Raw genomic sequence first — 12,461 nt, 5'->3', positions numbered from 1 at the left:
TAAAACCTATTGTAATCCATCCATTTTTTACTGCTTTTCCTTCTTGGGTTTTGCGGGGGGTTAGAGCCAATCCCAGCTGCACTTGGGCGGAAGGCAGGGTACACCCTGGAGAAGTGGCCACCTCATCACCAACACACTAGAGCCAATTTTAGTGTCATCCATCAGGGAGGAAGCAGGAGTACCCGGAGAGAACCCACGCAGTCACGGGTAGAAGATGCAAACTCCTCACAGAAAGACCCCGAGCTCGGGAATCAAACTCAGGACCTTTTCCCTGTGAGGCACGAGCGCTAAGCCGAGTGTATACTTTCGGGTCACGTAACTTGCGTAAGCGACGTCGTCTTTCCCCCTCCCCCTGCGTACCTCACCACAAGCCTTGCATGCACATCCCAAAAATCCTAGGTTCGCGTAGGTGACGACGCAGACCACAGAGCTGTGATTGTCAGTTTTTGCAGAGGGTCCCCGACCACAGGAGAGCAGACTTTGTGTTTGAAATGCACAAATTATTGTATAAAAATAGCAACAGCGATTAAATATTTGCATGAAAAGTGATATTGTGTACTCTATATCTCAGTGCGCTTAAAACAATTATTGAATGTGTCGTGTATCAGCTTATTGTGTTGTCTGTCTATCTGTGTTGACCCTGCTATGAGATGGCGACTTGTCCAGGGTGTACTCCGCCTTCCGCCCGAATGCAGCTGAGATAGGCTTCAGCACCCCCGCAACCCAGAGAGGGACAAGCAGTAGAAGATGGATGGATGGGTGTTGTTGTTGCCTACAGAAGAAGTCACAAAGTTCGACCTATTTTTAACTTTTATTGCCAAACATCAATAACACATGACTGCACAGATTAACACCAGCAGGTTGTTTCAACAGTTATTTAATAGTTGTGTTTATTTTCATTTATATAGCGCTCTCTTGTCCCATGTCCGGAACGGCTGAATAGCGTCCTCTGCCACGACTCATTCAGAAGTTGCCCAATCCATCTTAACAAACGTCTTTTCCTCTGGTTTATAAGTAAAACATCCATTTAAAGTAAACTGATCTGTGTTGGCCCTGTGATGAGGTGGCGGCTTGTCCAGGGTGTACCCCGCTTTCCGCCCGAATGCAGCTGAGATAGGCTCCAGCACCCCCGCAGCCCCAAGACGGACAAGCGGTAGAAAATGGCTGGATGGGTGGGTGTTGTTGTTGCCTACAGAAAAAGTCGCAAAGTTCGACCTATTTTTAACTTTTATTGCCAAACATCAATAACACATGACCACACAGATTAACACCAGCAGCTTGTTTCAACAGTTATTTAATAGTTGTGTTTATTTCCATTTATATAGCTCTCTCTTGTCCCATTTCCGGAACAGCCAAATAGCGTCCTCTGCCACGACTCGTTTAGAAGTGTCTTTTCCTCTGGTTTATAAGTAAAACATCCATTAAAAGTAAACTGATGATTCTAAATGATCAGTTCCAGTGTCGACAAATATGTCTATGTTGCGGTTGTCATCGGTCTTTACAAGATGGTATATATACCAAATTGCCAAAAGCATTTGGCCACCCATCCAAATGATGAGAATCAGGTGTCCTAATCACTTGACCCGGCGTATAAAATCAAGCACTTAGGCATGGAGACTGTTTCTACAAACATTTGTGAAAGAATGGGCCGCTCCCAGTGATTTCCAGCGTGGAACTGTCATAGGATGCCACCTGTGCAACAAATCCAGTCGTGAAATGTCCTTGCTCCTAAATATTCCAAAGTCAACTGTCGGCTTTATAATAAGAAAATGGAAGAGTTTGGGAACAACAGCAACTCAGCCACCAAGTGGTAGGCCACGTAAACTGACAGAGAGGGGTCAGCGGATGCTGAAGCACATAGTGCAAAGACTTTCTGCACAGTCTGTTGCGACAGAGCTCCAAACTTCATGTCACCTTCCAATTAGCCCACGTACAGTACGAAGAGAGCTTCATGGAATGGGTTTCCATGGCCGAGCAGCTGCATCTAAGCCATACATCACCAAGTCCAATGCAAAGCGTCGGATGCAGTGGTGTAAAGCACGTTGCCACTGGACTCTAGAGCAGTGGAGACGCCTTCTCTGGACTGATGAATCACGCTTTTCCATCTGGACCAGTCTGGGTTTGGAGGTTGCCAGGAGAACGCTACATTTCGGACTGCATTGTGCCGAGTGTGGTGGAGGAGGAATTAGGGTGTGGAGTTGTTTTTCAGGAGTTGGGCTTGGCCCCTTAGTTACAGTGAAAGGAACTTTGAATGCTCCAGGACACCAAAACATGTTGAACAATTCCATGGGATGGCACTTCAAGTTCATATGTATCTAGTCCATGACAGCTGTGGTTGCTCTTTCAGAACACACTGCCCCTTAGTGTGTAGGAAGAGTATAACACGTCTGGCGTCCCCCCCGCACAGAAGAACTATAAATCAAACAAGACGCTATCAGAGGGGACGTAAACTACGTGACATGAGAGTATATTCCAGCCTTAACCACTGTCCTACCGTGCTGTATTGCAATCCAATCCATGGAACTCATGGAGGTTTTAGTTGGCATTGGTGTAGATTTGCACTGGATACGTCACAGTGGAAAGGTTGCCTTTTGTGTATTCTTAATTGTATAATCTTTGAAAATTCCAAAAACACAGTTGAGCTAAGAAAATACCAAACTGGGTTGGCAAGCAGGGCATAAACATGCTTTTCAATGAGGCAACATGCACCTACACGTGGTAGATAAGGGCACTAAATACACACATGCACACGCCCACGCACACACAGACCACAAGGTTCTTTGCCTAAAGGTCATAGTAAATGTAATTGTTTGAAGGTGTGTCTGGGCTGTGATAATGCAGAGAGAGACAGCAGACAGCCTTCCCAACGTTAATGTCCCCAATTTACCATCTAATTACCACTCGGCAGGCTTCATAGCCACACTTATCTAACCAAGGTCCAGGCAATTTAATTTCTGATTGTATAACCAGAGTGATGGAGGGAGAGTTGCGGAGAGAGGGCACAGGGAAGGAGAGATGTGTGGAGTCTTGTTAATAAATTAGAGATGGTGAGAGAACGAGAACGAGGAAGATTAGAAAAAAACGTGATATATTGTTAATTTCTGAAAAAAACCAGCGGAAGGAAAACAGAGATGTAGAGGGAGTGCTGACACCAATTTGAGAAGTTCACGTCACTCTACTTGTGTCAAGGAACGGGGGGATGAGGAGAGTCGGAGGAAGAGGAGGACACAGACGGAAGAGAGTAATATTACTGATAAGAAAAGTATTGGCATATTGAGCATTAAGAGCAAACTCCAGCACGGTGGGAAAGAAGGTTGGATGGAGATGAGAGTGGGATATTTGTGATAAGAGGTGAGACTTGATAAAATATGACAGAAGTAGGAAAGGGTATGAGGGGAGGAAAAACCATAAGGGTAACAATCCTAGGATTCCACAAACGGAGATAAAACCGCGGATGAGCTGTAACATTACCTCTTGGTGAGCTACGCATATTGGCAATGACTTTTTTGATAAGACCCATCATGGCCATTTTGGAAAATAACTGCACATTTCAGAAGTGGCCCAGAAGTGACTCTACATCCTGCTAAAAATACAAGCCCGGTCTATTTTTGACAGAGGTGCCAACAAGCTGCGTACAACAAACCGAGGCAGGCAGCAAGTCAGACACAAAATGCAGAAAGCATCCGTCTGTAAAGTGATTTATATGCATTTGTCAGAACCAAGTTTGTGTCAACATGTTTCTCTCTGCACAGCTGTTACCTTTATCTACGTCTATGTATTTACTATCTCTCTTTATTTTCTGCTCGTGCACCGTCATCCTCGCCCTCTTGGTGCATGCCTCTCGTACAGCTGAGCAGAGACAAGATACTCCTAAGTTGTCTTGAATGAGAGAGCACATACATACCAGTGACGTGCGATGAGGTTGATGGCTGGTGAGGCACTGACTTCATCACAGTCAGATTTACAAACATATGAACCCTAAAGAGTATCTTATTCACCATTTGATTGGCAGCAGTTAACGGGTTATGTTTAAAAGCTCATACCAGCATTCTTCCCTGCTTGGCACTCAGCATCAAGGGTTGGAATTGGGGGTTAAATCACCAAAAATGATTCCCGGGCGCTGCACCGCTGCTGCCCACTGCTCCCCTCACCTCCCAGGGGGTGAACAAGGGAATGGGTCAAATGCAGAGGACACATTTCATTACACCTAGTGTGTGTGACAATCATTGGTACTTTAACTTAACTTTAACTTTACACATACAAACTGTACCACACAAAAAAGCACATTTAATAAAAAAACGTTATTATGGTCTTACCTTTACTTATAAATGAAGTCCATGCGCCGCTCCTTCTGAACAAAAGCATCGATAACTTGTTTATAGAAGTCTTCCTTATCTTTCTTCAGTTTTAAAAGTCTCTCTGTCTCGATGGAGATCTTCCTTTAATTATTACTTCCTGCTTCGATTGAAAGTCCAGTTTAAAAAACTGTTTTATTTTAGATATGTAATCCTCCATGTTAAAAGTCCAGGCGAGAGGAAAAAATAAACGATCGCTAACTGTTGCTGCTTGTTGTCACTTATTCTGCAGCCGAGTAGTCGCAAAAATGATCCCTGGGATCACTAGCGCCCTCTACCACCATGAGGCGGGATTACTGCGAGCCTCAGCCAGTGCGTTTTCGCAGCCGTTTTATGATTGCTCAGCACAAGAAATACGTTACACACATACAGTTGTTGACAAAATACACTGTGCATTATATACCTCAGCTAACTAAACTATGGAAATGTATAATATAATTCATATAGCAATACGCTCTCACTGCACAGCAGGCCAGCAGTTAGCCGAGTCATTGCGCAATCCATGGCGAGGCTCAACTGGCTGCTGACTCCCCGCAAGTCTCTTCTCAGTATTTGAACGGCAAATGTGAAAATTCAGCGATTTTGAAAAAAAATAATCTAAAACTGGTGAAGTTAAATGGAAAACAACTTTATAGTATACATATATGGATACTATATGGATACATATAACAATTTAATTTTTTTTTTTTGTCTTTTTACATTTTTTTTCTTTCCATGATGGCACGTGAGGCCCCGCCTCACCTGCCTCCCCTGACTGCACGTCACTGATACATACACACACATCTGTAACCCATACATTCATTTATTTCTGGCGGCCAACCACAGAGAGATTTGGACATAGGGATGTGATGATAAGAAAACGTTTATCGTGACCATATTCATCATGGTTATCATTATCATTATCACAGTATGGTGGATGTGGTCAAAAAGTAGGGTACACGCTTTCATAAAAAATAAAGATAACAACAAACATGATATATGTCTTTATATTTACCACTCTGTCTTGAGGTCAGTCTGTAATTTCAATGTGTACAATTGAATAGCTTAGTTGCTCAAACAGCAAAGTATTTACACAAGTTTACATTGGGGTATGACATTTGTAACGTTACTGTGTTTTGTTGCTTTTCATGCAAGCGTATTCCTCGCTCCTTCTTGCGCCGTCTGAGATAAGAATATAATGGCAGATTTCCCCCGGGTAGTCTCATTATCCCCCGTGGCGTGCAGTGTTAATGCTGGACATTTGTTTAATTCATGTTAAATTTGTTATTTTGCACAAAAAAAAAAAATCAAACAACTTTACCTGCATGTTTGGAACCAGCAGCACACATATATATTCCTTAACACCTTTTTTGATTCACAATCTAGACACCAGAAACATTTGCACACTGTCACTTAATTCCGTGTGCGAGGCTGTGGATCGCAACACCAGCGCATTGATGATTCAAAAGCAAGAAAATGCATAATGAAAGACGTCTTTTCATGTCAATCAATCAATCAATCAAAGTGTATTTATATAGCCCTTAATCACAAGTTTCTCAAAGGGCTGCACAAGCCACAACGACATCCTCGGCTCAGATCCCACATCAGGGCAAGAAAAAACTCAACCCAATGGGATACAATGAGAAACCTTGGAGGGGACCGCAGATGTGGGGGACCCCCCCCCCCCCCCCCCCCCCCCCCCCCACCTCCCTTGAGCGACCGGTGCAATGGACGTCGAGTGGATCTAGTTAATAGTGTGAGAGTCCAGTCCATAGTGGGGCCAGCAGAAGGTTATCTTGAGTGGAGACAAGTCAGCAGCGCAGAGACATCCCCAACTGATGCACAGATGAGTGGTCCACCCCGGGTCCCGACGTTGAACAGCTTGTGATCAGCTGTAGTCACCTAATAACCTCTCCACGCAAGAGAGGGGAGCAAAGCAGAAAAGAGACGGCAGATCAACTGGTATAAATAGAAAACGCTCTATAGCCCGCAGTCTGTTTTTGGGCTCTGGGAATCACTAATAAGCCGGAGTTCTTCGAACGCAGATTTCTTGCCGGGACATATGGTACAATACAATCAGCAAGATAGACCAGTTGATCTGCCGTTTCTTTTCTGCTGTGCCCCCCTCTCCTTCGTGGAGGGGGGGACTCATCTGTGCATCAGTTGGGGGCGTCTCTGCGCTGCTGACCTGTCTCCGCTCAAGATGATCTCCTGCTGGCCCCACTATGGACTGGTCTCTCACTATTATGTTAGATACACTATGGACTGGACTCTCACAATATTATGCTACATCCACTCGACGTCCATTGCACCGGTCGCCAAGGGGGGTTCCCCACATATGCGGTCCCCTCCGAGGTTTCTCATTATATCTCATTGGGTTGAGTTTTTTCTTGCCCTGATGTGGGATCTGAGCCGAGGATGTCGTTGTGGCTTGTGCAGCCCTTTGAGACACTCGCGATTTAGGGCTATATAAGTAAACTTTGATTGATTGATTGAGATAGGATGGAGCTAGACCTCTTAGTATTTATACGTAAGTAGTAAAACCTTAAAGTCACATCTTAAGTGCACAGGAAGCCAGTGCAGGTGAGCCAGCATAGACGTAATATGATCAAACTTTCTTGTTCTTGTCAAAAAAAAAAAAAAAAACTAATGACATTTTAAGAAAAAATGCCAACAGACAACAAAACACACCAATTGAAATGATTTCAATCTGCCCGTTAAGTCATCACACACGTAGGACAGAGGATTCTCGTCTGTCAGTCAAGCGCAAACACCGATCCTGCAACCGTGTGTGTAAATCAATGTCAGTTAGCACGCCTTTCTGACACATGCTAAATAAAACCCTGAAAAGTGCTTGCAAAACAGTGATGAGTGTTGATAAATCCAATTGCGCGTGCTAAATAATTATATTTGTGTCTTCTCCTCCCAGTATTGTAAGCGCTTTGATGATCAGCATATATTGAATTGCATGCAACTTTGCACACGGCTTATTAGATCAGCTTTACGTGTGCTATCAGGTTTGCACATTTTTTAGCACACGCAAACTAGGTCTGGGTGGTATACCGGTATTAACTATAATACCGGTATATTTTAGAAAGGGATATATGTTTGAGACAATACCGCCATACCAGTATCTTTTTTATGTACCTTTGTTACGGCCGTTTGCTCTTCTCTGCGACTGCCGTGCAAAGCATAGGGCATTCCCTTTGGCCCAACCCTGCCCCATACGTAGGCTTTTCTGACGCACAATGAAGCAACACAACAAACCTTTTAAATTAATATGGGGGCTCGCCGGCTCCGGTGCTGACTTCAGTTCTGGAAAAATGATTATTTACCCTCCAGTTTGACATTTGATAAACACTACCTTATTTTCTACTACCTATCCCAGGAGAGCCAATCCCAGCAGTAAACCCGTGAAACGAGGGAGCATGTAAAAGACACGCAGAAAGGTACAAACCAATATTCAACACTTGAACCACCTGGCTGTGAGACAGATGTGCTAACTATAACACCATACGTGTCACATATTATGTGAAAACTTCATTTTTGTCTCATAAGGAGAACCTCAAAAGGCAAACATAATGCACAGCATAGTTGGGACAGAATCCCAGATGGAACATTTTAAATAGGTGGAGGGAAGATATAAAACAGCAAAAAAAAGGTCAGCATTTGTAAGATGGCAGAATCCTTACATACAAATTAACGGCACAGATGGGAATTGTTTAACATACAATATCTCATTCCCTCACTAGCCAGAAAACCAACTCAGCAACTATATTACTGCCTCTATGAACACAACAGTATCAGTTAGTGCAGTGGGTAGGACAAATAAATAGACTTTAATAATAAACTCTTACCACAATAATTACCAGGACTAGAAATAAACACTGAGGCAACATACTTTGAGGATTTGTGGAAAATAATTTGACCATTTGACTTGCATGGTGATTATATTTATAAAGCTTTTATGCTCCAATGACCATAAAAAGTGCGGTTATGGCTCTGGACCAAATTTAATTAGCTAGAAGCCTGGGCATGTTAACTCACAGTAACTGCCTGGAGGCTTTACTGTTATTATTGTTGCATGGCTGCCAAGTGGCACCGCTTGCCTTCGAGCAGTCTGTCTTGACAAACCAACAATATCTACAGATGTCAAGTGGTGCATTCATTTGGTAAGCTCTTAAATAGACAGTATTGCAGTAATGTTGCTGGTATCTAGCTACACAAAGGTCACCATGCAGATGATGAATGTCCCCCATGTGTATTTGCATCATACCTGCACATCTGTGTGTTGAGTTCCGTCATGGATACCAGCAGTTTGAGTGTGTAAAGTGAGATGGGCTCTGCTACTTGTAGAAGATATATACCTGGACATAAGAACAAATGATCACCCGGTTTGGATTTTGTAGTGGTGAATTACTTCATCTACACCAGGGGTGCTCACACTTTTTCTGCAGGCGAGCTACTTTTCAATTGATCAAGTCGTGGGGATCTACCTCATTCATATATATAAGTTATATTTACTTATTTATGATATATATGTTTTTGTTAACAAGTTAAAGGTGTTTAATGATAATGCAAGCATGTTTAACACACATAGTTAATATTGTTAATAAATTAAAGGTGTTTAATGATAATACAAGAATGTTTAATACATATAGTTAATATTGTTAACAACTTAAAGGTGTTTAAAGATAATACAAGCATGTTTAACACATATAGTTTATATTGTTAACAAGGTAAAGGTGTTTAAAGATAATGCAAGCATGTTTAACACATATAATTAATATTGTTAACAAGTTAAAGGTGTTTAATGATAATACAAGCATGTATATAGTTAATATTGTTAACAAGTTAAAGGTGTTTAAAGATAATGCAAGCATGTTTAACACATATAGTTAATATTGTTAACAAGTTAAAGGTGTTTAATGTTAATACAAGCAGGTTTAACACATATAGTTAATATTGTTAACAAGTTAAAGGTGTTTAAAGATAATACAAGCATGTTTAACACATATAGTTAATATTGTTAATAAGTTAAAGGTGTTGAAAGATAATACAAGCATGTTTAACACATATAGATTCCTTTCTTTCATGAAGACAAGAATATAAGTTGGTGTATTACCTGATTCTGATGACTTGCATTGATTGGAATCAGACAGTGGTGCTGATAACGTCCGCATTTTCGAATGGAGGAGAAAAAAAGTCCTCCTTTCTGTCCAATACCACATGAAAGTGGTTGGTTTTTGGCATCTTATTTATCCAGCTTCCGTACTCCTTTGTATACACTTTACAAGAAATACATTGTCGGCAAACTCCATAGCTTGCTAGCTTGTGCACGCCAGCTTTCTGAGACTCTTATTTTGTTAGCGCAACTGTGCAACTGTGCAGTCGGTCTTTGGAGTTTTGACGACAGGTACGGCGCCAGAGTCTGTTGAAATAAAGTGTTTCTCGCCTTCCAGTCGGTAATTTTAATGAGCTGGCAGAAGCCAGTGTCATCTCAGAAGACCCTCGGGTGCCGTGAATGTCAATCAAGTGACGAAAGTGACGTCATAGTGAAGATATATGATCGCTTATTTTTAGAACTATTTTTTGTAATGCCTAGCTGGTGATCGACTGACACACCCTCCGAGATCGACCGGTAGCTCGCGATCGACGTAATAAGCACCCCTGATCTACACATTCAGACATCTTAGTAGGATGATGAGATTTTGAGCTAAATAAAAAAGTAAAGTCCCTCCATGTGTTCTGGGTGTACCTGAGTCTCAACCTGTTGAACCGAGTATGAGGTGTGTCAGAAAAGTTCCAGGAGAGATATCGAAAAGATACATTTCATGTTTTTCTTTGAAGTAATCCCCTTGGGTTCAACAAACTTTCCCAGGCTTCTCTGCCACACGCTCATGTCCTACTGGAAGGATTCTTCCGGGATCCTCCACTGCTCCGTCGTCATGGTCATCTTGATGTCTTCCATGTGCCCTTATTGACCGCCTTGAGCTTGGGAAAAAGGAAAAATTACATGCAAGCGACGTTTTTCTCAGCCAGGAACTGTCGGATTCTCAAGGCATTTTGAGCAGCCTTGCCACAACTCTTGCCTCTTCTCTTGCATTTAACGAAGAAAATGCCTCAGGACCTCCTTGTAGACATGCTGGTTGATCATCTGGCCCTGTGGCAAGAACTCCTCGATGTTCCTCACGTTAAGAAATACGATCAATATGAGCAGTCCTGGAAAGGGATGTCTCAATTTTTGGCTTCCAATCCCTATTCAATGTTTTGGCTTCTGATTCGAGTCGAATTTGAGTCCCTATCCAATGCTTTGGCAGTAGATAATACATCTAATTACAAGTAACTAAAGTAAACACAATAGCATATTTTTATAAAGCGTATCTTATTAAAGCTGGGGTACCTAAGTTATATTCTTTAACAAAAAAAAAATCATATAAGGATCATACAGTACATCGTAACAATAATCATTTCTGAGAAAATCGTATGTGTGCTGTCTGAGCTTTATAATTAAGTATTTTAGTAAATAAAACCTGGAAGACAAAATTATTTGTCTTAGTGGCAGTCAACCCCTCCAGATCCAATCAATTAAATAATTTGGGGTTTTCCCTCAAAGCCTTCCGGTATCCAGAGACTTATACCCTGAGTTTGTAAACAATAACAAAAAACGAAAACAAAAAAAAGATATCACAAAAATGACAAAAAAAATTTTATTAATAAGAACAAAAAAAGACAAATATAGATTTAATCACTGTAATATTGTTTATATACTGATACTACACTAGGTATTGACAGTAACATCTGGATTGATCACCCTACTTTACATGGAAGCTTTAGCAGTTACCTTCTTGCTCAGTGTGTGTGTGTGTGTGTGTGTGTGTGTGTGTGTGTGTGTGTGTGTGTGTGTGTGTGTGTGTGTGTGTGTGTGTGTGTGTGTGTGTGTGTGTGTGTGTAGCATGCTTAGCCATTCATTTTCCTCTCATCCTCCAGTGATAATGTTATCTGGTAGAAACATTGTCTATTATTTGCCATGTTGGTAAGGATAAGTATCTTATAAGTGTATTTGCACTGTGCATTCATTGCAACTTGGTCTCAAATGTAAGCCAGTATTCTGGCAAGACACATAGCCTCCTGGAAATCTTGTAACTTCTGTATGTGTGTAACACGGAATACAGAAATGTAATTGTGTGTCCCTGAGCGTGCATCCCTTTTAAAATAATATTTCACGTTAGTACAATCTTTAGCCATGTAAACACCAGGACATAGCTGGGGTAGAGATCAGCTGGGCTCGGCAGCTCATCAGCCAATCAATTAAAAGGGCCCTGATACGATCCTATTATCGGGGTAAATCTCTAGTTCTGGAACTTATCTGACTCCTCGTAGACATGACCCAAACATTTCCAACCTTTAGAGAGGAACTTCTGGAGTTAAATGTTGTACAATTTAGACCCAATTTCAATTCAAATTAATGGGCTTGTAGTATTTTGCTTCTGACCATGTTTTTATCACGAAACAAAAGCATATGAATTACTCCTGTTGATTTTTCTTCAGCAAAGTGGCTTTGAAGTCAATTATATGGCACAACTGTGGTGGAGATGGTATGAGCCTAGAATCCAAAAACATGAATGTTAGGTTAATTGGAAAGTCTAAGAGTATGTTACATTGCAGGCCAAAGAGGCTTAAATCGTTTGTTTTTTTTAGATCTGATTTTTTGCAGCTGTCTGTTTACACTGCAAATAAAATGTGAATTTTATCAGACTCCAGTGTGAATGCGCACAGGCCCCAATGTGGCCCCAATGATGCCCCATCGACGTCACTTGCATGCGCACTTCGATAAAGTGAAAACAAAGGAAGTTGACTGGGAAGAAGTCGCTACTACAACAAAATAAAATAGTTTGAAAATGAGTGTTTTTTTACTCGAAAGTAAATGAAACTAATATAATGTATGAACGCTTGTATATAGTGTTATGTATTTAAAGGCCTACTGAAACCCACTACTACCGACCACGCAGTCTGATAGTTTATATATCAATGATGAAATCTTAACATTGCAACACATGCCAACACGACCGGGTTTGCTTACTAAAGTGCAATTTTAAATTTTGCGCGAAATATCCTGCTGAAAAC

The 12,461-nt window shown here is 41.5% G+C and overlaps 1 protein-coding gene across 1 annotated transcript in view; it reads right to left on the bottom strand.

The window, feature by feature from the left end:
- ulk4 (unc-51 like kinase 4) overlaps positions 1-12,461 on the bottom strand; it is a 202,205-nt gene that overhangs the window by 50,149 nt on the left and 139,595 nt on the right. Inside the window, 1 exon segment of the mRNA XM_072912929.1 lies at positions 8,611-8,701. Coding sequence (XP_072769030.1) covers positions 8,611-8,701 — 91 coding nt within the window.

This window comes from Nerophis lumbriciformis, linkage group LG04 (assembly GCF_033978685.3).
Source record: "Nerophis lumbriciformis linkage group LG04, RoL_Nlum_v2.1, whole genome shotgun sequence".
NCBI classification, from domain to species: Eukaryota; Metazoa; Chordata; class Actinopteri; order Syngnathiformes; family Syngnathidae; genus Nerophis; species Nerophis lumbriciformis.
This window is presented reverse-complemented; position numbering and strand designations above follow the sequence as displayed.